Source organism: Hyperolius riggenbachi, chromosome 10 (genome assembly GCF_040937935.1).
Source record: "Hyperolius riggenbachi isolate aHypRig1 chromosome 10, aHypRig1.pri, whole genome shotgun sequence".
Classification (NCBI taxonomy): domain Eukaryota; kingdom Metazoa; phylum Chordata; class Amphibia; order Anura; family Hyperoliidae; genus Hyperolius; species Hyperolius riggenbachi.
This window is the reverse complement of record NC_090655.1, coordinates 217551164-217578855: the sequence shown is the minus strand read 5'-3', so window position 1 is coordinate 217578855 and position 27692 is coordinate 217551164. Positions and strand designations below refer to the sequence as shown.

The following is a 27692-nucleotide window of genomic DNA, read 5'->3' as shown; positions in this document are numbered from 1 at the left end:
TGGGGGTCTGTATGTTTGTTAAGACTTCCTTATCTCCAGTTTTGACGGATGACATGGCTGAGGACTGTGACAGCTTGGAATCTTTATGGGTAACTGTTCATGCCGGAAATAAGAGTTGTCAATTGCTTATTGGGGTCTGTTATAAACCTCCACACATAAATGAAATGGAGGAAGTGCAATTATTGCAGCAGATTGAAAAAGGTGCGAGCAAAAGAGGAGTTATACTTATGGGTGATTTCAATTATCCAGACAATAACTGGGAAATTGAGGCCACTCGCTCTAGTAAAAGTGGCAGATTTATATCAACACTGCAAGACAATTACTTAATTCAGACGGTAACCAAACTATCCAGGGGAGATGCTCTGCTGGATTTGGTCATTTCAAATAGACAAGATGCATGTTATATCTAATGTGCAAGTTTGAGAACATCTGGGAAATAGTGACTATAATATGGTAACATTTGACCTACAGTACTACTCAACTACTACTGAACTAGGGGACAACTAATAGTGATTGGCTCACAGCAATGAAATTGGCTCCTGTCCGATATACCTAAGCTCTGATGTTAGCGTGACAGCAGAGCGAGCGGGTACAGCCATGTGAACAGCAGTGGGAACGTCAAGAGCAAGCAGCAGGTGTGGAGAGGTTGATTGAAATCTACACCCTGGCAGGGATAACAGCTCCCAAACAGAGCATAGATTTCAATCACCAAGTACCAAAAAAGTGGTTAATTGACTCTTTAAAGGAGTTATCAGGCTTTTATAAGTAAAATAAGTGCTACTTACCGAGGGCTTTGTCCAATCCCAAGCTCCCAGCATGTCCCTCGCTGCAGCTCCGCCATCAGCCGTTCGCCGCCGCTGCCTCCCGGTCCCTGGCGATGATGTCAGGCCGACCTGGAGGTCGGCCTGTACTGCTCTTGCATGAGCGGCGCTGTCAATCACTGCCACGTGGACCAGAGTGTACTGCACAGGTGCAGAACTACTGCGTATGCGCAGTACGCTCCGGTCCACGGCAAGTGACATGCTGGGAGCTTGGGGCTGAACGAAGCCCCGGGAAAGTAGCACTTATTTTACTTATAAGTTGATATTGCTTATTTTTATTTGTTAAAGGAAACCAGAGATGAACGCTTTGGCACAAAATAAACGTATCCCCCGATATATTTCACAAAATAAATACAATACCTGATATTTTCGCCGCTCTGGTGTGCCGTTTTTTGTGTTTTTCTTTACTGAAACTCCATGCAAAACACAGTTCAGCAGAAAAATATATTATTTTGTGGGCTGTGTGCAAAATTAAATCACCATTTCTAAAAACCTCTTATGAGTTATGACTAACAAATATAGATAAAAAAAACGTTTTTCAATATACCCTTTACATTAGCAGCTCATCCCATCTCATAACAGCTCTCTGTGATGCTGTGAGTATATAGAACAGGAAAGCACAGCCAGCATGGGGCAGGCTTGGGCTTGAAAAGACGTCAGAGAAGACAGACTCAGCTATAATGATTCCTGAGCAAAGCCAGACTGAATGCTCAGTCAGGGATTTTATCAGGGCTGATAACAAACAGCCTGAGCAGTGAAGGATGAAACAGAAAGCATGGTAGGTGTTTTCTCTAATGTTCCCACTGATATGTATAGTAAAATACATGAGGGTGCTTCATCTCTGGTTCACGTTAAAATTAAGGAAAACTAATTATGATAGAAAGGATCAGTGCAGTTTGATTCATAAAACTTTAAATTGATATATTTCTTATTTGCAGTTTTATTGATAAACTACAGTTATGGCTTCTAAATTCTTTGTGGTACGCGTGGTGAGGGGTGTGGTGGAGGCGTGGTTAGAGGTATGACAGGGCTGTGACTTAAAGTGTCTCTCTTTCTTATCGCAAAAAGCTGGGGGTGTGCCATCGATTTGAAAATTTTGTGATGTGTGCAAGTTGAAAGGAACTGCAGACACACAGCTGCCGGCATGGAAATAATTATTATAGCTAACAGAATGGCATGTGTCTGTAGATGAAGATGTTTTCATACCTCCCAACTTTTTGAGATGAGAAAGAGGGACACTTAAAGGGGAACTGAAGAGAGAGGTATATGGAGGCTGTCATGTTTATTTCCTTTTAATCAATACCAGTTGCCTGGTAGCCCTGCTGGTCTATTTCTCTGCAGTAGTATCTGATTAAAACCAGAAACAAGCATGCAGCTAGTCTTGTCAGATCAGACTTATAAGTCTGAACCACTGAAACACCTGATCTGCTGCATGCTTGTTCAGGGGCTATGGCTAATAGTATTAGAGGCAGAGGATCAGCAGGGCTGCCAGGCGACTGGTATTGTCTAAAAGGAAATAAACATGACAGCCTCCATATACCTCTCTCTTCAGTTCCCCTTTAAGCCACACCACTGCCACACCCCTGATCACGCCCCCATCACACCCCTTGTCACGTATAACATAAAGATTTCATAAGAAAAATATGTTGTTTTATAATTCAAACCACACTGGTCCTTTCTATCCTGGTTCATTTTTTCTTCATATTAACATTTTAAAATGAGTAATATATCAATTTAAAGAATGAGAATAAAGTTTACAGGCAATCAAACACATTTTTAGTAGATAAATATATATATTTACATAGAAAGAGGGACAAAGTCCTGAAGGAGGGACAAATGAGGAAGAAAGAGGGACAGAGGGAAAGGGCTCCCAAAGAGGGACTGTCCCTCCAAAAGAGGGACAGTTGGGAGCTATGTGTTTTTAGTGAAAAATAGTAGTACCAACGAATCAGGCCAAAAAGGCTCTTAAAATTTGGGCACAGGTTTGAATTACGGCTATAGTGGTGCTCGATCAGTAATTTGGGCGCTGTGAACAGTGTAATGAGGCCACCAACAATAACTGTAAGTCAAATTCCGAGTCCACGGCGGCCTAGAGGGGGAATAGTAATTAACACCGCCGGGACTTTTGCAGGAGAGCCATTTTCTGACTTTACCCTTTGTTCAAATTTGCGGTGCCTTAAATACATGTATGCTAGAAATAATTGTATAGTTTGATTCTGATAAAAATTGCTGAGTGCAGGTCATTCCACAAACACTGGCTGCAGTTATGCTATTTACCACAAGATGGCGATATCATCTCTCCCAGGTGGAACGCACAGACAAGAAGTAATAAAACCAAAGACAGGAAGTGGGATGTAACAGCAGAAAAATAAGTTGCAGGACGTGGAGAGGGGACATTGTTGGAATAGGTAATTGTGTTTTTCTTGATATATATTGAGAAGAAGCCATGGTGGAAGTACATTATTACACAGGAGTTGCCTGTGTCCCCGAGCATTGCTATTATCCTTCAGCATGCAATGTCTTCCAACCCTAGTGATGCTATCTTTCCCCTCCCCTTCCCTGTGTCCCCCAACATGGCTTTTATCCTCCAGCATGTAATGTCACTCACCCCAGTGATACCATTTCTTTAAAAATATAGCCATATCTCCCTGTGCCCCCTTGTATTGCTAATTCTTCTAGCATATGATGCCCCCACCACAGTAATGCCATTTGTTTTTCAGTATAGCAGTGTCCTTCCTGTGACTCCCAGCATTGCTATTTCTTCCTGTATGTAATGTCCTCACCCAAGTAAAGAGGTAATTGTGTATTCTTGTATATATTGAGTGGAGCAGAGGTTAGGGTGGACATACTTTGTTACAGGGGAGGTCATAGCACACCTGTTACTATCTTGATCATCCCCCTTGAAGGTATTGCCATACAAGGGACTTTTATAGCACTGTTGTGGCCTGTTTTGCCCCAGCCTGAGTTCAAGAGCACTCTAGATCAGGTTTTCATCCAGGTTATCTCTTTACATTGCAGTCATCTTTCCCTTTATCCTGACTAGTCTCCCAGTTCCTGCAGGAAACAAGGGATGTGGCTGTTAGGACAAGCAGAGAAGATGGAGCCTACAGCTGGAGAGTGGTTGGGTGGCCTCTGCTGCTTTGGTCCTGGTATTGGCACAGTCCCAGCTGGGAGGTTTGTTGCTATGGCTCTTGGAGGGTTTGGGGTTAGTATATGATGGACACGTGGGCTCATGTATGGTCAGGATATGGAGCTGCAGTCCCATATGCTCAGTTCATCAGGTGCCAGAGCCATAAGTAATGATAATTTATAGCTAATTAGCTGCAGGCATCTGTTCTCATCTTCCTCTGTCTCCAGCTGTTCTCTCTTCACATCCTCACATCCATCTACCGCTGCCGGAAGTGCTGTATCCTCCCAGGAATGTGTGCATGGAGAAGAGGAGAGAAGCACTAGATGATGAGCAGGGCACACTGGAAGAGAGGACTGTGATACTGAATGTGCAGGATACCACAGCTTATGGGATATTATCAATCCCTAGCAAATTATGTTTTTTTCTGTGCTCTGTTTATTAGTGCTAATATTTTACAGCTATAATTTATCCTTTTCAGAACTAAAATATCAGCTAAACGAACAAAAGACACATGTGAGGGGTCATCAGCAGCCTATAGAGGAGGATGATATAATGGTGAAAATTGAAGAGGAAGAAGAGACGTATGTGAGGAGTGATCAGTCTATGGAGGAGGGTATCATGATGAGGACCATTAAAGAGGAAGAAGAAGAGACCTATGTGAGGAATGATCAGCAGTCTCAGGAGGAGAATATCATAATGAGGACAATTAAAGAGGAGGAAGAAGAAGAGACGTATGTGAGGAGTGATCAGCAGTCTATGGAGGACGGTGACATGATGAGGAAATATAAAGAGGAAGAAGAAGAGACATATGTGAGGAGTGATCAGCAGTCTGAGGAGGAGGGGGACATGATGAGGACAATTAAAGAGGAAGAAGAGGAGACAGATGTGAGGAGTGATCAGCAGTTTATGGAGGAGGATATCATAATGAGGACAATTAAAGAGGAAGAAGAAGAGAAGTATGTGAAGAGTGATCAGAAATCTGGAGAGGAGGGTGCCATGGTGGGGACATCTATAGAGGAGGACCCTCTTACAGAGGGCAGAACTGGTGAGTAAAGAATAATACTGAATATATTAGCTGGTGGCTCTAAATGGTATAGCTGGTGTATCAGTGCACACTACCCCCCTATACTACAGTAAACAAAAAAAAAATCACAGTTGCTTCCAGCAGATTGGATGCTCTCCCTGCTATAAAAGTCATGTAATCAGTTCAATCTTCAGTTTAAGCGACACTCCACTTTATGGGTGAGGGTCCATTCACATCTAAGAACCGCAAAACCTCCGGGAGTGATCTTCCCACAATTGCGCAGAAAAATCACTGGACACTGCGGAGGTTTTGGAGCAATCGTGATTAGCGGTGCTATGCATGCTAATCGCGAATCGCCGGCAAACCGATGTATGTAACATGTTTGCGGTTTACGCTAACCGCAATTGCGGCAGTAAGAACATTGCCATGTGTTACATGTTGTAGCGTTTTGTTTTTTTTTAAACCGTTAGCGGTTTGCCTTGAGCGGGAATCACGCGATTCCCGCTCAAGTGAGAACGGGCCCTGAAAATTGCTTGACAGGTAAACCTTCACCACACCCGATTAAACATCACTCACCAGATAGTCAGACCACCAAGGTCTAGCAATGCTTTAGGGATATTACCAGGTCACCCCTGACCATACTCAATCAATCTCAAGCCAATCCAGGCTTCCTTACATTTATCAGGTGATCATCTCAGATTCTATTCACTGCCATACAACCTCAAACAAAAAACTTTTCCGTAGTGTAATACCGCAAAAGCTTTGATATATATAAAAAATGATTATACTCACTTGTTTAGATGTTAAAAGGTTACAGGGATTTTTTTACGGGCCCTCCCCTCTTTTCTCGGTGGCCACGGCTGGCTCTGCCAAGTCCTTCCATGCTCCTGAGTGAGTCCCCCACGCCGTCCTCAGTGTCCTGTGTTTAGGCTGCTATAGTATTCATGTGCCAGGCCACACACCGTTAAAGGGAACCCAATGTGAGAGGGATATGGAGGCTGACATGTTTGTTTTCTTTTAAATAATGCACATTGCCTGGCTGTCCTGCTGATACTCTGTCTCTAATACTTTAAGCCATAGACCCAGAACAAGCATGCAGTTCAGTTGTCTATGACAAATCTGAGAGGATTAGCTTCATGCTTGCTTTAGGTGTGTGATTTAGATCCTACTGACTAGAAAGACCAGCAGCAGTGCCAGGCAACTGGTATTGTTTAAAAGGAAATAAATATGGCAGCTTCCATAGGTCTCACACTTCTTGTTCCTTTTAAAACAATCACATTGCACAATTGTTGTGCTTTTGTGAATTATGCCAATTATGTGTTTTGTGAATTATGTTTTTCTCTGCATGTGAAATGGTGTTCTGTTCCTTTGATGTGTTCTGTGTGTCCTATCCTTACTTGAATCCTGTACATGCCCAGCCCAATTCTGGGCATGACTCAGTCGTGCTTGGCGAAATGAAGATTCTGATTCTGACAAATCAGATAGGTCAAATGATGCAATTTGATTGGTCCAATCTAATTTTGACCAGTCATGACCCCAGTCACCCTGTGACAGATTGAGGACCCTACAGCTAACAGTCTAAAGATGTCACTAATGATACAATTTACTGAATGATCATTTATGAACCAATATTCATATGAACCATCAGAAATGATCATTTAGGACGACTAACAGACAAAAATCTATTACCTAATTGGATCAGAGTAATGTATCATTAGTGGCCATCGCTAGAATGGCTGCAGTCTTAATTTTTTTAATTTAAAATTAATGAATTAAAACTGTATTGGTTGTTGTGGTTGTAGTGAACTACTGTGCAAAGTTTGGAGACTCTTGCTTTAAAGGATACCAGATGTAAATTAAGCTAGAGAAACGAGGGGGAGCTGGCATATACTGTTACCTATCCTGATGTCTACTGCTCCCCCCGTTCTCCTCTCTGCCCGCGGTCTACCTTAATGCCCCTCTGGCAGCCTCTTCCGGGTTGGGCACTACTACGCAGGCGCTGGCCCGGCTGAGTGCGTCCTACAGCACGCGCCCTTGGCCGGTAGTGCTGTACGCATGCTTGTGACATCACTACGTCTTGTGCATGATGTCATATGCATGTGCTGTGCGCTCCCAGCTACGGGTGTCCGACTCCGGCGACCTGGAAGAGGCTGCTGGAGGGGCATTTAGGTAGACTGTTGGGGTAGAAAGGAGATTGGGGGGAACGGTAGGAATCAGTATATGTCTGCTCCCCCTGTTTCTGTAGCTTAATTCACATCTGGTATCCTAACACTGAGAATGACAGCTTTTTACATTTTCTCATTGAAGTCAAAAAGTAAAATTTGATTGGTAACACAAACTCTTGCTGTAGGGTTTGCATATTGTCCCAGAATCTTCTGGAGCAAGTTTGGTCTGATTCCTATCTAAATTAACGCCCCCATAAAGCAGACCTGTCCTCAGAATTTCCTTTCTACTCTAAAAGATACATAACAGTAACAGCATAATAACCTTTAAAGAAAAACACTTCTTTGTTACAGCTGATACAAATCCTGCAATAAATCTGCAGTGTGTCTACTTCCTGCTGTCATAGGAGGAGACATATTGTTAACATCCTGTGTTTACCAATTGGCTCTCTGCCGTAGCAGTCAGCTGATCAAATTACAACTTTTGCTTTGTCACAGATGAGGGGAAATAAGACAGGCTAAACTCTCTAAATACATACAGGGTATATTGTATATGTTTTCCTTGTGCCCTGTGCAAGAGTTCAGATTCACTTTAAAGGACATCTAAGCTGGGTGAGGAAGATTAGATTTACTTACCTGGGGCTTCTTTCAGCCTCTAGCAGTCTATCAGGTCCCATGCTGTAGTTCCGCTTCCCTTCAGGGTACTGCTGTCCTGTCTGAAAGCTGTGGTCATGGGCTACTGTGCATGCGCATCTGTGCGCCTCTCTCAATCGTGTTCCCATTGCCAAGAGCAACATGTGTTTCCGCAGTTTAAATCTTTGTGAACTAAACAAGTACAAAATGCTCCTGTCCAGAGCACAATCAAGAGATGTGCGGGGATGCGCCCATGCCTCCGCATTATCCCAGTGCTGTGGGCCCCTGGCTATGCTTATATAGTTAATGTTCTGTATGGCCATGTGCAAGGTCTCTTTATGTGGAAATGGCATCCATAAATGGCCCTGCAGTTATTTGATTTTGGCAAATCCGCTGGTGAGCATAGTATGGCAGTCTTTCCATCATAACATAGCTGGAAGAGATTTCCCCATCTATATGGGATTTGTCTCTCACGCAGCACCTCTGTTACAAGCCGCAATGCTTTCCTTATCTGTAATGTTAAGAACGTCCTCTCTGCTCTAAAAGAGACACAACTGCATAATACCATTTAAACAAAAAAACATTTCTTTCTTACAGCTGATACAAATCCTAAAATAAATCTGCACTGTTTCTACTTCCAGATTCACGGAAGCAGACATATCATTAAGCTTATTTGAAAGCACAGGATGTTATCTGCCATCTCTGCCGTGGCAGTCATGTGACAAAGGAGAGAGATCAAATTACAACTTGGGATTAGAGACAAATGAGGGGGAAACTGGCTGAACTCTCTAAATACGTACAGAGTGCATTTCTCTATGTTTTCCTTCTGTCCTGTGCAAGAGTTCAGGTCAACTTTAAGAGAAAATAAAGATGGCTGCCTCCATATACTTCTCACTTCAGGTTGCCTTTAATGAAACCTTCTGTTTTGGAGGTCACCCTGCTTCCCACTGATCTGTTCAATAAGAGCTGCAGTGTGCAGCAGTTTTGCTCCTCATTGGACAGAAGGATGGGAAGAGACGGATGGCTATACTGTATCCTGTTTTTGATCTCCATGACATGAATGGATAATTCCTCTACCTCGCAGAACCTATATTTTAGTGTTTTGTAACATCGCAATATCTTTATTTGCACAATTAGGGACAAGAGAAAGAAAGAGGTACATTTACAAGGAGCATATGAGTGACAGGAGCATTCAGTGGTAATAAGAATATGTAAGGGAAACCACACTGCAAACATAATGCAGATATCTCATAGTACATGTAAATCTGTTGTAAAACATTCCTTCCATTGTCACATCAAGCTGTACAATTTACGACTTTTAAATATATAACCAATGCTTTAGGTGTAGGGATTGTCAATGGGGTGCAAGTAACTCAGACTTGTATGCAAATGTAATGCAAATTGTATGCAGCTAATCTTATTTTGTCAAGAAATACCATTTGCATGCAATTTAAAGTTATTGTCATGTGATTGGCTGCCTGAAATGAGCACAACCTTCTGCAGTTCTCTCTCAAGCTGATAACTAGTGATGGTCAGTGACATGTCAATAACTCTGAGATGGTACAAATTCTATGCAAAGCTATGCAGCTGCTAGATTTGGTCAATTTTCTAATCTGTATAAACTTTGCATCAACTTGGAATTATCAGCAGCTCACTGACCATCCCTAATGATTAAATAAAGGATAGCGCTGCGCCCACACCAGTAGCTGCAGACTCTGTGAAAGGATCCCAAACCTCAATTAAAAATAGTAAAATGATAACAGAAAGCGCTGCTGTTAGGACAGGTGATAGAAAATCCTAATAGATAAGCTTGATAACTTTTATTGATAAAATCAACCTGAAGCTGACAACCTGTATCTGGCGTCTCAAAGAAATGCTGATAGCATAAAAACAACATTAAAAATGCTGTAACAGGTGTATACACCCGTTTGAGCAGTATATGCACATATACTAAAAAGGACTAAAAGGATGCTTGCAAGCCTTGGCAAATGATTAAAATGCACCTAGTGCTAGAGTTCCAGATGATAGCCTCAGTCAGGTGTGTATCCCTCCGTAGACTTGAATATGTTTCACTTGGTAACGATCATGGGGAACCTCAAAGTGATAATGATGTTACTTCCTCAGTGATGATAAAAGATAGGTATGTGTTGAATCCCTGATTGGAACTCGTTATACATTATAGCTAGTTGTGCCTCTTTAACTGAGAACACCAGCAGATATGATGGGGTTGATTCACTAATAATAGCGCTGCCAAACAGCACGAGTAAATGACTGTTACGAGTGCTAGTAGAGCAGCGTGACATAGTATTCCCTCCAGACATGCTACGCGCACTAGTGGCAGCGTAGCATGCGTTCCTTAGCAACAGCTGCTGCCTCTGTTTGCCGCATGGTAGTGATGTATTGCTCCCGCAATACTTCACTAGCGCAGCCACTACTATGTTACTTACATCACTACCGGCAGTGGCCATTGCTAAGTAACGCATGCTACGCTGGCACTAGTGTGTCAGGAGGAAACATTTAGGGCTCTTCCACAAAAGGTGCAGTAGCGGGCCTGTTTCTGGTGGTGCAATGTTTCTGAGGGTGTGATGCGGTGGAAACAGCACACCGCATCACTGCTGCCAGTTTACAGTGTGAAACCAGCCACAGTCACGCTGCTCTATTAGCGCTCATAACAGTCATTTTATATGCGCTGTTTGGCAGCGCTATTGTAAGTGAATCAACCCCATGGATTCTATTGTTTAATGTGTACCTGAGACAACAGGATATAAAAGTATTAACCACATGATCAGTTCCTGGTCTCCTATGTCAGAGATACAGGACATTTAACTTCAACTTTTGGATGGAGTTTTAGTTCCCCCAGGGACTTTCCTGATGAATCATCATCATCACTTCCTGTCAGAGAATTCTGTGGGGAGGAACAATTATCATTAGGGATGGTAAAATGATAACAGAAAGCGCTACTGTTAGGACAGGTGATAGAAAATCCTTATAGATAAGCTTGATAACTTTTATTGATAAAATCAACCTGAAGCTGACAACCTGTATCTGGCGTCTCAAAGAAATGCTGATAGCATAAAAACAACATTAAAAATGCTGTAACAGGTGTATACACCCGTTTGAGCAGTATATGCACATATACTAAAAAGGACTAAAAGGATGCTTGCAAGCCTTGGCAAATGATTAAAATGCACCTAGTGCTAGAGTTCCAGATGATAGCCTCAGTCAGGTGTGTATCCCTCCGTAGACTTGAATATGTTTCACTTGGTAACGATCATGGGGAACCTCAAAGTGATAATGATGTTACTTCCTCAGTGATGATAAAAGATAGGTATGTGTTGAATCCCTGATTGGAATAGCGTGTGGTTCCTGTAATGAGCAATCCTAATGCCCAAACTTATATAGGTGGATAATGGAACACTCTCACCCGTCTTGTGCTTGTGTTGAATGGTGCGCAGAACTTTATATCTTGGTAGGAGCCGCTCATTCTTACTGGCCCCGGCCGGCAGCACAGTAAGAGAGACTAGACGGATATGTCACGTCGTAACACACAAACAGATTGAGCACAATGAAGATATGGTACACTGAATCCATGTTCATGGACCAACCCAAACACTATATAATAAAACAGAGGTCCATGCTGAACCAAATAACAAAAAAATGGGTGCAACTCCATGCAAGATCAATAATAAACTTTATTTAAGGAATGCTCATAAAAACAATTAAAAGGGATCAGAGCCCAACATGCTGCGCCCAGCAGGCAATATATACAATACTGTGAGAACAGTGCTAACAATAGTATGCATACATCAAGGGAAGCAGTAAGCTCCAATATGTGCTAATCCGGAAGGGCTGTAAGAGAAATACATGCATAGATGCACAGCTACAATGAATGCATAATGAACTAAACGAACCAACTGCTAGATATGCTTACCCCAAGAATGCTGCTGCCAACTGAGCGAGGCTGGGCTCAGAGACTGTCTGATGCGTATCGGACTTCCGTCCTTCGTCGGAGACAGAGGAACCCGCAAATGCAGTTCCTTAAAAACCTATCCGTAAGCAAGGAACGATCAGGAGGCGTGGCCACACCTCCCCGCCGGACTAGGTAGCGCGTCATAGACGCACATCTCTCTTCCGGCGCACCGCTGAGTCCAAGCCTCGCTCCCAGTATATGGCAGCATCACGGAGGGAGCTGGAGCGCATCCCAATATTAAACATTTGTAAATGATAAATCATATAATAATAATACATTGACAATAGCATAAATAAAACATACTGGAATTATATCAAAATATATCAAAGATGTATATGTATGTTATAGAGCACACTCATGAAAGATATGTATGACGTAAGCCATGAATAATGCCATACTGCCATCTAGCGACCAAATAAATACATGCATGTAGAAAAATATTTAACAATGGTTAAAAGATAGTAGAGAACTAAACTGGATAATAATGGAACACTGCCTACAGACAATACAAATGTACCAATTAAGAGATGTATCTATTTAAGGATAAACCCATGTGCAAACAAATTAAAGTGCAATGTGCAACAAGTGAGACAAGGAAAAAGATGTGGACTGATTGTCCCCATTAATAACAAGTGGATTAAAGAGTAAAAACCAAAAAATAGGATGAGGTAAAACCCGACCTCATCAGCGAGTGGTGGAGTGATGAATGATTAAAAATGTGTAAGGGGTAAAGTCCTCATATATAACAACAGAATAACTCTGTGTGCAGAGAGAACACTGGTCATGGATAGTACACATGGAACCACATAAATTATCACCCTAAGTCGCCTCTAGACTCCGATCAAGAGCAAAATTACAATAATGCTAACATAATAAATATATAAATATATATATATATATAAAAAAAAAATATACACATATTAAATGCCCAAACAATGCAAGAGCTATAGAGGTGCTGTGTGCAAAATAAAAAATACGAAAGAGGTAGATGCCCAAGCTGTACACGTCTGCTGAGTCTCTACATATCTTGTCAAATGTGCAAGTGGATGTCGCAATCATATCCTAAAGGAGAATTACAAACAGCAATCATCAATTTACATCCCAATAGTACAAAAACTACAAAGTGTCATTATAAAATAGGTGAAATATACCGTGACTATGTACCACACACACCCATGTCGGCCCATAGATACTTACTCCACTGGGCCAAACATAGTACAATAGTTAATCATGCAAGTGAACGTGCGTGCTGACAAGGACCATGGCCGAGCAATACCTACACCACACAGCCATTGGACCAAACAAATAAAGTGCTACCAAGTGCAACCCCCAAATGTATAATAAATGTGAACGTGCACACTACATGTATCTGGTACTCACAACCAGAATGCATACCTCTGGTACTTACAACCAGAAGCAAGTGAAGAAAATATATATATACATGACTACTATAATCATAGGCCATACTAACCCAATTATTAGATGCACACGTCCATGTGTCTTCAAGACAGATATCGCAATAGAACCTACTATCTAAGAAACAGAAGACAGTATGTCAAGGCTCCAAAAAATCAAAATCATTGTAGAACCTATAATTCAATACATCACTTAAAAGAGAGGACAGAAGTAACGACCAAAGGTAAGGAACAAAGAATTTATGAACCTGTGTATTAAAACAACGCCACTATATATTGGGAACATACAAAAATCACTGAGGAAGAAAACAGCCGAAGCTGAACTCCTCATTTAATCCCAGAGGGGTCCTAGTTTGCAATTTAAAGATCCATTGGAGTTCAGACCTAAGTAACCTATTGACAATGTCACCACCCCTGATGGTCATTTTGATAGCCTCAAGGCCACAGAAGGACCAACCCTCCAATGACCCATTATGACAGTGAAGAGCATGTGCTGCTAGTATCGTAAGGGTCCTGCCTTCCATCCGGTCACGGTTGGCAAGTCTTGCCACCGAGCAATGTTTTTGCAATCGTAGCTTAAGCGCATTTTTGGTTTGTCCCACATATTGCCACCCACATGGACATTGGATTAGATATATCACAGCTGCTGTTTTACAGTTGATAAATTGCTGTATGGGAAATGTTCTTCCACTATGTTTGCTAATCACACATGTTTTCTTATGCATGTAGGGGCACATATTACAACTGCCGCACGGGAAGCTACCCTTGATGGATTTGTTCACACAAGGTTGTTCCAGATGACTCTTGCATAGAATGTTCCTTAACGTTGGTGCCCGTTTAGCCGTGAGGCTAGGCTGCTCGTTAAGAAATGGTCTCAAGTCACTGTCATTTCTCAAAATATTCCAATGTTTCTTCAGGATATGGTAAAGCTGATTCCATTGTGTGTTGTAAGGAGTGGTGATTCTGACTTTATTATCCCTGGGCCTGTACTTCGGTCTTAATAGTTCGGTCCTAGGGGTGGCCCTAGCTCTCCTAAGGGCCTGTTCAATGCATTTACGGGGGTAACCTCTACTCTGAAATCTCTGTTTTAATATGTTGGCCTCTCTCTCAAAATCTTCGACTTCTGTGCAATTTCTACGGAGTCTGATAAATTGTCCCGTCGGGATATTGCGCTTCAGATGTGTAGTATGGTGTAACCCAAACTGTAATACACTGTTCACCGCAGTTGGCTTCCGATATATAGAGGTGGAAAGTTCACCTCTCTGGTTTTTCTTAATAATTACATCCAAAAATTCAACTTCTGAGTCCGAAATGCGGTAAGTTAAGAACAAGTTTAATCTATTCACATTAAGAGTCTGGCCACGCCTCCTGATCGTTCCTTGCTTACGGATAGGTTTTTAAGGAACTGCATTTGCGGGTTCCTCTGTCTCCGATGAAGGACGGAAGTCCGATACGCGTCAGACAGTCTCTGAGCCCAGCCTCGCTCAGTCGGCAGCAGCATTCTTGGGGTAAGCATATCTAGCAGTTGGTTCGTTTAGTTCATTATGCATTCATTGTAGCTGTGCATCTATGCATGTATTTCTCTTACAGCCCTTCCGGATTAGCACATATTGGAGCTTTCTGCTTCCCTTGATGTATGCATACTATTGTTAGCACTGTTCTCACAGTATTGTATATATTGCCTGCTGGGCGCAGCATGTTGGGCTCTGATCCCTTTTAATTGTTTTTATGAGCATTCCTTAAATAAAGTTTATTATTGATCTTGCATGGAGTTGCACCCATTTTTTTGTTATTTGGTTCAGCATGGACCTCTGTTTTATTATATAGTGTTTGGGTTGGTCCATGAACATGGATTCAGTGTACCATATCTTCATTGTGCTCAATCTGTTTGTGTGTTACGACGTGACATATCCGTCTAGTCTCTCTTACTGTGCTGCCGGCCGGGGCCAGTAAGATTGAGCGGCTCCTACCAAGATATAAAGTTCTGCGCACCATTCAACACAAGCACAAGACGGGTGAGAGTGTTCCATTATCCACCTATATAAGTTTGGGCATTAGGATTGCTCATTACAGGAACCACACGCTATTCCAATCAGGGATTCAACACATACCTATCTTTTATCATCACTGAGGAAGTAACATCATTATCACTTTGAGGTTCCCCATGATCGTTACCAAGTGAAACATATTCAAGTCTACGGAGGGATACACACCTGACTGAGGCTATCATCTGGAACTCTAGCACTAGGTGCATTTTAATCATTTGCCAAGGCTTGCAAGCATCCTTTTAGTCCTTTTTAGTATATGTGCATATACTGCTCAAACGGGTGTATACACCTGTTACAGCATTTTTAATGTTGTTTTTATGCTATCAGCATTTCTTTGAGACGCCAGATACAGGTTGTCAGCTTCAGGTTGATTTTATCAATAAAAGTTATCAAGCTCATCTATAAGGATTTTCTATCACCTGTCCTAACAGTAGCACTTTCTGTTATCATTTTACCATCCCTAATGATAATTGTTCCTCCCCACAGAATTCTCTGACAGGAAGTGATGATGATGATTCATCAGGAAAGTCCCTGGGGGAACTAAAACTCCATCCAAAAGTTGAAGTTAAATGTCCTGTATCTCTGACATAGGAGACCAGGAACTGATCATGTGGTTAATACTTTTATATCCTGTTGTCTCAGGTAGGGTTGTCACGATATACCGGTATCGCGATATACCGCGGTTTCACATTGCATGGTAATCATGGTATGCAGATTATTGAAATACCGGTTTTTTGATGCTGTCCCCGCCTTCCGCATTATGCCCGCCACCGCGCCGCTATTGCCCAGCTCTCTGTCTCCCTCCATTAGAAAAGCATGCTCCCAAAGCTTGCTGACTGGTGCCGGATGGTGACGCACAGGACAGGACGTCATGCCGTGGCTGGAGCGCATATGCAGAGTGCTCCTGGCCGCAGCTGGAACGCACAAGCAGAAAGCTCCCGGCCAGATACACGGAGCTCACATTACAGCCCTGCAGAGCTTCCTGCTCTAAGGATGAGCGCCGCCCCCTCTCATTCCCGCCCGGCATGTTTGAAAGTGCGTGCCAGGCAGACACCAGCATGAAAGCTAGCAGCGGAGAGTTTATCAGCTGCAGAGACTAAGATGAAAGAGCTGCACAGGAGGTGGGGAGAGATGAGCTGTTTCTTCTGCGTGTTCCAGCGACAGAATCAGAGACGCTGAAGCACAGTGGAAGGTCTGCACTATATTTACTGTAGATAAGCAAGCTAAGTTTCTGTGTCTGGCTGCCCTTTTGTTGTCCTGCTTTGCTTTTTTACAACCCATATGCTCCTCTCACCCTCCCTCCTTCTTGTATCCCCCTTCCCAGTGCTTTAACCCCTGCCCTGCTGAACTGGACCACCTGTGGAATCTGACTCTCACACATTTTTCAGCATCTGTCCCTCCTACATTCCTCTATCTGCCTTACTCCCCCCCCCTCTCTCCTTTTCCTCTACCTCCTCTATTTCCAGACACTCTTCCACTTTCTTGCATCTCTCTCTGCTATCTCTTATGCTGGGTACACATGTTGCGATTTCCCGCTCGATCGGCGGGACCGATCCTGGTCGATCGATTGTTTCCGGCATGTTCGATCGGGTTTCGATTGATACAGCTATCAGTTTTGCATACTTAACATGAGCAAATCGACAGCTGTATCAATCGAGACCCGATCAAACATGTTGGAAATAATCGATCAACCAGGATCGAGCTCGGGATCGAGCGGGAAATTGCAACGTGTGTACCCAGCATTGCTGTCCCTACCTGCCTTCTCTCACAGACTGCTGTGTATTTCCCTTCCTTCTCTCTCACTTTCCTCTCTCTGACCTATTAAGTTTATGATGTATTTATTTTATAGTGCTTCAGTAAAGATTTTATAACGTTTATAGTTATGTCACTGATTGCCCTCAGAGGAGCTCACAATCTAATCCTACCATAATCAAAGTCTAATGTGTCTGATCTCTCCCCATGTCACCTGTGACCTGACTACCACCATGGCAGATAAGTTCATTTTAAATAGAACCTGCATTGCCAGCCACAGATCATGCAGGCTCAGGTTAATTGAAATGAGAATTGTGTAATACCGTATACCGTGATACCGTCATACCGTGGTATTTTTTTTGACGGTTATCATACCGTGGATTTTCATACCGTTGCAACCCTAGTCTCAGGTACACATTAAACAATAGAATCCATGGGGTTGATTCACTTACAATAGCGCTGCCAAACAGCGCATATAAAATGACTGTTATGAGCGCTAATAGAGCAGCGTGACTGTGGCTGGTTTCACACTGTAAACTGGCAGCAGTGATGCGGTGTGCTGTTTCCACCGCATCACACCCTCAGAAACATTGCACCACCAGAAACAGGCCCGCTACTGCACCCTTTGTGGAAGAGCCCTAAATTTTTCCTCCGGACACACTAGTGCCAGCGTAGCATGCGTTACTTAGCAATGGCCACTGCCGGTAGTGATGTAAGTAACATAGTAGTGGCTGCGCTAGTGAAGTATTGCAGGAGCAATACATCACTACCATGCGGCAAACAGAGGCAGCAGCTGTTGCTAAGGAACGCATGCTACGCTGCCACTAGTGCGCATAGCATGTCTGGAGGGAATACTACGTCACGCTGCTCTACTAGCACTCGTAACAGTCATTTACTCGTGCTGTTTGGCAGCACTATTATTAGTGACTCAACCCCATCATATCTGCTGGCGTTCTCAGTTAAAGAGGCACAACTAGCTATAATGTATAACGAGTGCATCAACCTGGAATTATTAGCAACTCACTTACCATCTGTAATGATAATTGTTCCTTTCCTTAGAATTCTCTACCAGGAAGTGATGATGTTTCTCTATTTGCAGAGCGGAGTTCTGGCATCAGGAACCTCTCAGAGACTCGTCTCCCTGGATCCACAGACTGTACAACGGATGATGATGTCACTGGACAAGAGTCTCCTGAAGAAATCCTGGTTATCCCAAATACTCCCTCAGACTCCCCTTTTCTGTCTAACCCCAAGAAGCCTCATAACCAGTACAGCACTCACCCCGATGAAAGATCTTATTCCTTTTCCAAATGTGGAAAATATTTTGGGCATCAATCAAACCTTGTCATGCATGAAAGATCTCACAATGAGAAGCTATATCCGTGTACCGAGTGTGGGAAATGTTTTGTTAAGAAATCAAATCTTGTCAGCCATGAGAGATCTCACACTGGAGAAAAGCCCTATTCGTGTGCTGAGTGTGGGAAATGTTTTGTTAAGAAATCAAATCTTGTCAGACATGAGAGATCCCACACTGGTGAGAAACCTTATTCATGTGCTGAGTGTGGGAAATCTTTTGCATCTAAATCAAACCTAGTCACACATGAGAGATCTCACACCGGAGAGAAGCCCTATTCTTGTGCTGAGTGTGGGAAATGCTTTAATCAGAAATCAGAGCTGGTCATACATAAGAGATCACACACTGGTGAGAAGCCCTATTCATGTCCTGAGTGTGGGAAATGTTTTAGAGTTAGACAAGAACTTAATATACATGCGAGATTTCACACGGGTGAAAAGCCTTACTCATGTACTGAGTGTGGGAAAAGTTTTATAAAGAAATCGCATCTTGTTAGTCATGAGGTATCTCACACCGGTGAGAAGCCCTATTCATGTAGTAAGTGTGGGAAATGTTTTGGAGAGCGTGCAATCCTCAATAGACATGAGCAAACTCACAATGTAGAGAAGCCCTATTCATGTACTAAGTGTGGCAAGTGTTTTCGAAATCATGCAAGTCTTAACAGACATGGTAAATATCACACTGGAGAGAAGCCTTATTCGTGTTCTGAGTGTGGGAAAGGTTTTGGGCAGAAGTCAGACCTTGCCGGACATCAGAGATATCATACTGGCGAGAAACCATATTCATGTGCTGAGTGTGGCAAATGTTTTATTCTGAAATCGCGTCTTGTCACACATGAGAAGTCTCATACTGGTGAAAAGCCTTACACATGTGCTGATTGTGGGAAATGTTTTGGAGCTCAATCAAGCCTTAACAGACATAGAAAATATCACACTGGAGAGAAGCCTTATTCATGTGCTGAGTGTGGGAAATGTTTCACACTGAAATCAGTGCTTGACGTACATGTGAGAGCTCACACTGGTGAAAGGCCCTATTCATGTGCTGAGTGTGGGAAAGGTTTTGCACAGAAATCACACCTTATCAGACATGAGAGAGCTCACACTGGTAATTAATAAGGATCAATGGAACATAGTTTTGCCTCCAGTGAACCTGAACTGGCTACAGCATACTGCTCTTCAACTCCTCAAATTACCTGGAAGTAGGGAGGATGGAGAGCAGCATTGAGTACAGCAGCCATTAACAGGCTTCTACAGTTTCCCTTATTACTCTTTCATCACTGGTGAGAAGCTCTATTAATGCACTGAGTGTGGGAAATGTCTTGGCCATAAGTGTTCTTTTACAGTGTTTCTTTTATTTCTTGCAAAGTGCATGTGGAAGCATATTTACACAGAATCCTGAGGACTCTTTCATGCTATTCACAGTGCATTGGTTTATAAAGCATTAAAGCCCCTGAACCGAGGTGACATGAAGAGATGAGCATGGGTACATATAGTACTAAGCCTAGTAAGAACTTGCCTGTGTTCACGTTTTATATTGCAAGGGTTAATAAACCAGGTGCTTTATCTATGCAAATCTGGCAGAGTATAAAGTATCAAGCAGCCTCATGGCTCTCCTGAAAAGCAAATAAAAGCCAACAAAACCTTTATTTGTCTGTACAAACACTCCTGATAACAAAAGGATGCTGAAAAGATAATTATTTTGTTTTTTGGGGAGCTAAATGACCCAGATTTTGTGTCACACTGGTATGGCTGTTGTGCACAATTCAGAGTCATAATTGAACCTCTTAAAGCGAGAATAAGATTGTGAGACTCCAGGACTAATATTCAGAAAGATTGGATCACTTTGAGCGTGATGGGATCTTCCAGTGATGTAAATAACTTAAGATGTTATAGATCTATATTGTAATGACCTCACAGAGGAAGCTTGGCAACTATTTTACATGATAATACGATAAATATGATAACAACAAAAGATAAGGTATTAGAAGTCAGATGTATTCCCAGGTCATTTTATACTCCAGCACAAATAATGCAGATATATCCCAATGCCTCAGTGCTGTACCCTGAATGTAAATTAGAAGGAGACAATTGGATACAGGTGTTGTGGTCTTGAGGTGAGATACAGGAATTCTGGGGTGGAGAGGGGGGCAGTTTATTCTTATGTGTTACAATCAGATGCTATAAACAAATGAGGGAAGCTGTTGCTGGAAATGATTATGTGCTATGTAACAAAATAAATCCTATTAGAATGGATATCTGATGCGTCTCCAAGTATCCCTCTTGTGATTAAAGCTGTTAACTAAGTTATTCCTCTAGATAATGTGGTCAATATCAACTGTGTATTGGTTCCTCAGTATGAGGTGTTTTGCTCCTCTGCATGTAATGTAAGATCTCCTATTAACTGCATGTTATAAATATATTGCATTGTTATAATTAATTAGGCCAAGCTCATTATTTGTAGCCAGAACACTCTGTAACATTGCAAATCTGTAATCTGTCACTGGTGATGGTCAATGAGATCCAAGCAATTCTGAGTTGATGCAAAATTTAGCAAACATGTTATGTAACTCTATGCAGTTTGACAATGGATCAATTGAATAATGCTGAGCTGGGAAACTATTAGTACATTTTTCAAGCTGCATACATTTACATAATCTTACATCAACTTGTAGTTATTTGCATCTCATCTAGTTTCCCTATCTGTCACTTATGGTGTATACAAGCATAAACTGAAGTACATACTGCCACTATGGAGGTTCCCCTCACCTGCTGGTAAAAGGATCTTTCAGTAACACACACTTCTACTCCATCACAAACTGCATAATTTCACATATAAAGTTGTGTACAACCCAACCAGGCAAAGCTTCATTCAGGAAAACACTAATACTTCTGTGCAAAAACAGGGATCATGGGTTACATTTACTGCAGTAACCAAGTAAGCTAACCAACCATTCATCAATGTGACTCCTCTTCCTGGTAACACGCCTATGTTCCTGTGCCATGCACCATGCTCAGACCAGACAACTAATGTCAGTTAGGGAATGACAGGAAGTAGGTGTGGACCTGCAAGCTCCGGGCATATTGCATAGGCATGCTGGCTGGTGGTGTAGGATTGTCCATATAAGGCATAACACTGAGTCATTGGTTAGCTTTCCAGGTTATTGCATCATCTAACTAGGAATCAGTGTACTTTAACAGAAGAGTATAGATAACCTCTATTTTTATGCAGAGGCAGCTTAGAGCTTAAAGCAAACCTAAAGTGAAAATATGTTTATGAGAAAATTGATTGTAGGTTAGTTCTTAACCTGAATCTTGTTCTTAAGTCGTAACACTGTGCCATCTCTGTCCCCTGTATCTCCTCTGTGTCACCTCTTCCCCTGTACCTGCTTATACAAGTTTAAAAGCCATTTATTCTTTGAATTTCATAAAATCGATTTTCTCAAAAGCTACAAGTCCAGTATGAAAAAATTTCTTTGACCTGTTCCCACAGAATGACAGAATCCATGCTGTTCGTATCAGCGGGTCTTTCGTAAGTCAGATGTTCGTAAGTCGGGGACTACCTGTAAATATAATTCTTATATATATTTTTTCAGTTTACAGTAAACCTGTAATTTTAAATCTAGTAAAACTCCAATGCTTACTTTAGTAGAGGACATTAGTGTAAACTCTAATGTCCTCACCACAGTCACACACTATTATGACTTTATACATGTATATAGCTCTGACATATTCCACAGTGCTGTACAGAGATCACTGATCCATTCCCATCAGGTTCTGTACCACAGGAGCTTACATTCTAATGTCCTCACTGCAGTTAAACACTATTATTATTATAAATTCCTTCTTACTTACTTACTCCTTCTTACTTGCTTACATCTTACACATTCCACAGTGCTGCATAGAGATCATTGATTCCTTGCCATCATCTCTGGACCACAGGAACGTACACTCTAATGTCCTCACCGCAGTCACACACGATTATTATACATTCATATAGTTCAGACATATTCCACAGCACTGTACAGAGATCACTGATCCATTCCCATCAGTCTCTGCACCACAGGAGCTTACACTCTAATGTCCTCAGTCACACGCTATTGTTATTATGCATTTACATAGCTCTGGCATATTCCACAGTGCTGTACACAGATCACTGATCCATTCCCATCATCTGTGCACCCGAGGAGTTTACACTCTAATGTGCTCACCACAGTCACACACTATAATTATTATTATACATTTTTATAACTCTGACATATTCCACAGAAGTGTACAAAGATCACTGATCCATTCCCATCAGTCTCTGCACCACAGGCACTTACACTCTGTCCTCACTACAGTCACACAATATTATTATTATACATTTATTTAGCTCTGGCATATACCACAGCGCTGTACAAAGATCAGTAATCCGTTCCCATCAGTCTCTGTCCCAGAGGAGCTTACACTCTAATGCCCTCACCACAGTCACATACAATTATTATAATACGTTTACGGCGAGTAACAGAAGTATTTGAACACCCTGCAATTTCTCCCACTTAGAAATCATGGAGGGGTCTGAAATTCATATTTTAAGTGCATTCCCACTGTGCATTTAAGAAAAAAATCAGGAAATCATATTGTATGATTTTTAAAAAATGTATTTGTATTGCACTGCTGCACATACGTATTTATCGCAGGGTGTTCAAATGCTTATGTTCCTCACTGTATACAGCTCTGACATATTCCACAGCACAGTACAGAGATCACTGATCCATTCCCTCCAGTCTCCGCAGCAAAAGAGTTTACACTCTAATGTCCTCACTACGGTTACACACTATTATTATTACACATTTTATAGCTCTGACATTCCACATGTGCTGGACAGACGGACACAGCACTGTGGCCAATCAGAGCGAGGCAGGAGGGGGTATGTGGGACAGTAGGAATCACACATACAGCAGACAGGATGGACATTATTATCATAGATAAACAGAGATCAGGCATATTAAGCAGTTCAGCATTTAAGGGTTTCCCCCGGCTTGTGGCTAAATATGATCACAGTGAACACCTGTTTCACATGTAAAGCAACACTTGTTGACAGCTAAGGATATTTTCACATTCTGCACGTTGCAATTACAACCGTAGTGTAAAGTCACATCATGCCTGCAACACGTACAGTGAAGCATACACTACATTGAAAGTATGCTTCACACGGCCACTGTAAATGTGCCACATTGTCTGGTAAACACACAGAATGCTATGGGCTATTCTGGCAGAAGCTGCTGTGCTACTTATGCATCTGATGTAAAACTACCATACAAATATAATTGCAGCATTGCAATGTGATAATATGCAGTGTGCAAGGAGCCCAAAACAATGCAGTGTTCTCCCCAGGCTCTTTTAGCCGGGTGCTCCACCCGGCTAGATTTGGTGACCACCCGGCTGTCATCGGCTAACCTCTTCACCTCCTCCTATGCTGTAAGCAGAGTTGCCCTGCATTTTCATCTCGCCCCACCCGGCTACTTTTTCATGCCACCCGGCTGGAAAAAAATTCTGGAGAGAACACTGCAATGTTAAAACAAAGGGAGAGGGAGAAGGACGCCTAAATACACAAACTGCCTGCCCCCTGCTAAAATCACTCCTCTTCCACAATAAAACCAAATAAGAGTCACTCTAGCTCTAATTTTGAAAAAATAGTGGACCCATCTTCAGATCAGAACATTGAGACTTCATTATGCAGAACACATTTTCGTGGAAGGGAGACACACTTCTCCAGGTCAGCTGTGCTTGCAAGTTGCTTGAAAACATACGTAGTTTGAGGGTATCAATCATTGAAATTAGTGTTGAGACTTCTGAAGTATTAATGAGAAATGTTCTATATTACTGATTGCTAGTGATATTGTGAAGTAGCTCACATTATTGTTTTCATGCATTACATGAAGGGATCCTAGTTGTTTGTTTGGTTCTGTTATGTTTCTATAGTTCTTATCTGTCCTTATGGGGGGGGGGGGGGGGTTCTTCCTTTCTTTAGCTTCTCTTGGAGGTTGAATGGTGGACGTGTCCGCCTTCATTGAGTCCTCTTCGGTTCTCTTCTTTCTCACTCTCCCCCTTTCTTTCTCTTCTTCTCTTTCTCTTTTCTTTATTTTCTTTTTCTTCTTTTCAGCAGCATTTTTGCTGGTACAGTTTTTTTTTTACATTGTCTGTATACTGAACAATGTGCTGATGCACCTGTACTTTGATTTCATTGGGAGTTGTTTCCCCTATATTACCGCTGCTGTGTATATTCTCTGTAATGTTTACTAAACATACATTTAACAAGAAATAGGTCAACTGAACATGTGGTTTGGGGGTGATGGTCCATCTCTCTGCTGAAGTATTCTGTACTTTATTACAAACCCTGTCCCTGTTCCATGTCTCGCTGTGCCAATGCAGGAGGAGGGGAGGCGTCTGGAAAGAGAGAAGGATCAGAAGGACAACACTGGAATAGAAGATCAGAGGAAATGTAAGCTAGAGAAAAAAAGGAAAGATGTGATGGAGGTGGAGCAGTATGTAGACGCACACAAGGAGCTCTACAAGGACACCATGATGGAGAATCAGCCTTCCTTCCCATCACCAGGTAAGAAGAGACTTTTATTTCTTGTAAAGGAGAGAGCAGCATGGAGGGTCCATTTAGATCAGTGCTGGGAAAGCTACGGCCCCGGGCCCTACCCAGTCCACACGTGCTGTAACGTCCGGATTCCTGTCCTCCCCCTTCCCTCCCTGCAGAGTGGCAAGAGGGATAACTTGCCTAATTGCCACTTCCAGACTCAGGTCTCCAAGGCAACAGTGGCATTATGTGACATGCCGCCAGTAAGTGCCTGCGGCCCGGGCAGCTTAAAGTTTTCCCACGCCTGACCTAGATCCTCCATCATCTGATAATCACATAGAGACAGTGTATTCAGTCAGTGTGTGTTTCCTACAGATGGATCCAGTAACAGAAACCCACCAGAGAGATGTACAGGTCCTCTTTGTTCTTGGGATTGTCCACAGGAAGATCTCACCACCCCTCACCATTATCAGGTAGGTTGAACTTGATATCTAGAGCTAGAAGTGACTTCAGACAATCTGAGGTTATGTTCTTCTTCACCTGGAAGATTTTATTTTCAGCTTTACTATTTTGTGTATTTAGGCAGAAGAGCTGAGATACATGAAGCCCGAGGAAGAAGAGACATATGTGATGGGTGATCAGCAGTCTATGGAGGAGGGTGACATGATGAGGACAATTAAAGAAGAAGAAGAGGAGATCTATGAGGGTTATAATCAGCAGTCTATGGAGGAGAGTGACATCATGACGTTAATTATAAAGGAAGAAGAGGAGACGTATGTGATGAGTGATCAGCAGTCTACCAAGGAAGGTGACGTCGTGAGGACAATTAAAGAGGAAGACGAAGACCTAAAAAGCTGGGGTAAATCTCTCTTTTTTTAAAAATAAAATATTGTTATCTATCAAATATGTGCACACTGGACAATGTACTGGTGACATTAAGTCAATAACTGAGGAAGGTTGCTGTAAAGAAATTTCACCTGTGAGGGATCATTACCCGATCTCTCAGGCCTTCTACTCCATTGACAGGGATCACCTCGGATAAAGAGGTTGTTCCAAAAGAATTATGATACCCCTTTCGGACCATGAGGTTTTGGCCCCTTAAAGGACAAATTAGAGGGTTTTCTTTTCAAAAAAAGATCTACTTATATAGGGCTACCATCAGGCCCTGGAAGCCGATATGTCCCTTGCCACAGCTCCACTTCCAGCCGGTGTCCTGTGGTCCCCTGCATTACAGATGCCAACTGGCATCTACTGTGTCTGCACAGAACACTCTAGACCACGTCAGTGCGATTGCGAGTGGTACTTGCGCAGGTGCAGTAGATGCCGACCTGGCAAGGTTGGCCTCTGCAATGGAGGGGACCCCAGGCCACCGGCTGGCAGTGGAACTGTGGCGAGGGCACAGGAAGTAAGTAAATCTTTTTTTCTTAATTATTATTATTTTTCTCGGACGGAGGTACAGAGCTCAGCTGTCTTTAGACGCATCAGGCTTAAGCAGCCACAAGGGTGGCATAGTTATAGCTAGACGCGGTCCTGAATTGGTTAAGGGATAAAAAAAAGATTGTCACATGAAAGATCTTAGAAGGTATTTTGTTCATGGAGACAAATAAAAGGTTTGTCAGTGTTCCAGTTATCCTGTATTTGCTTCAGGAAGGAGTAGATAAAGAACATGCCACCAGTATTTTGAATTCAGGTGGCCATCCTTTCTACTTTTCTAGATATCAAGCTGGCTATGGATGATTTTACTATGAGATTCCTCAGATCAATGTGGAGAAGAGTAGACCAGTTCCCTCTAAGGTGGACCCCCCTTGAGTTCTTTCTTGCGTAATAATGAAAGCCCATTTCGAACCACTTGATAGAGACTTCAATAAAATACCTTACTCCTAAAGTTGTTTTCATCACCTCTATTACCTCATCGAGAAAAGAATGAGAGATTGAGACTATTCATCTAAGATCCATTCATGGCACTTTTTACGATTCATTCATTCATTTTATACCTGACCCCATTTTTCTACCTAAAGTAAATACAGGTTTGCAGAAGTCACAAGAGATCATTTTCTTTCATCTTGCCTGGACCACAAAAACAAGAAGAAAACATGTCCACATCTAATAGGACTTATAGCTCACTCTAGAAGGCAGGGCTCTGGAGTCAGTACAAAAATTATCCGACTCCTCCGTTTATGAAACCACCGACTCAAGGAACCTATAAACTGTTCCAACTCTGACTCCACGGCCCTGCTACAAGGTCTGTATTGACCTTAATAGCATGTAAAGCTTGGGACATAGGAGGACATGCGACAGGTGAGAGTACTGCCAACACTCTGCATCGGTCGTCCCCAAATCGCCAAACCAGCACACGAGGTGTGTGTGGAAAGTCACACATGGGCTCCACGTGCTATAACATCTGCTGCCACAAGGGGCTCCAATGCAGAAGTACAGCGGACAACTTGCAGCAGTGGACAGGTAAAGTATTTTCACGCACGGGCACCGGGGGCACATATAACATTTGGGGGACATTAGCTGGGGTTGGCAAGGCGGTGTTACAAGGCTGGTTCCTGAAAGATTTCATGCTAAAAATCAATTGGGAATCAGCCTGCAGTGTACGGGCATCCAACAGATCTCTCTCCAATCAGATTCTATCAGAGACAGATCTGTCTTTTATTAAAATCTGCCCATACATCACTACATCTATGGGCACTTTAAATCTAACTTGAGTTTTGCTTTCCTAAACAGAGGAGCAGGAAGTTACCTCCATGTATCACTTCAATCAGTGAGTGAATATGGAAATCATGTCCTTATATACGATTCCTAGTGGTTCT

The 27692-nt window shown here is 42.4% G+C and overlaps 2 protein-coding genes across 3 annotated transcripts in view; both read left to right on the top strand.

The window, feature by feature from the left end:
* Positions 1-20561, top strand: part of LOC137534476 (zinc finger protein 850-like) — a 109037-nt gene extending 88476 nt beyond the window's left edge. Inside the window, exons 1-3 of one of the 2 annotated variants that reach the window (XM_068255985.1) lie at positions 3181-3229; positions 4430-4996; positions 18055-20561. In XM_068255985.1, coding sequence (XP_068112086.1) covers positions 4504-4996; positions 18055-19421 — 1860 coding nt within the window. In that variant the 5' untranslated portion in view covers positions 3181-3229; positions 4430-4503 and the 3' untranslated portion in view covers positions 19422-20561. Of the gene's footprint in view, positions 1-3180; positions 3230-4429; positions 4997-18054 lie in introns of those variants that run through there. The other variant, XM_068255986.1, reaches the window with a different exon arrangement.
* Positions 20562-20791: 230 nt separating this feature from the next.
* LOC137534489 (gastrula zinc finger protein XlCGF57.1-like) overlaps positions 20792-27692 on the top strand; it is a 12013-nt gene continuing 5112 nt past the window's right edge. Inside the window, exons 1-4 of the mRNA XM_068256007.1 lie at positions 20792-21870; positions 24723-24906; positions 25252-25349; positions 25459-25735. Coding sequence (XP_068112108.1) covers positions 21847-21870; positions 24723-24906; positions 25252-25349; positions 25459-25735 — 583 coding nt within the window. The 5' untranslated portion in view covers positions 20792-21846. The remainder of the gene's footprint in view (positions 21871-24722; positions 24907-25251; positions 25350-25458; positions 25736-27692) is intronic.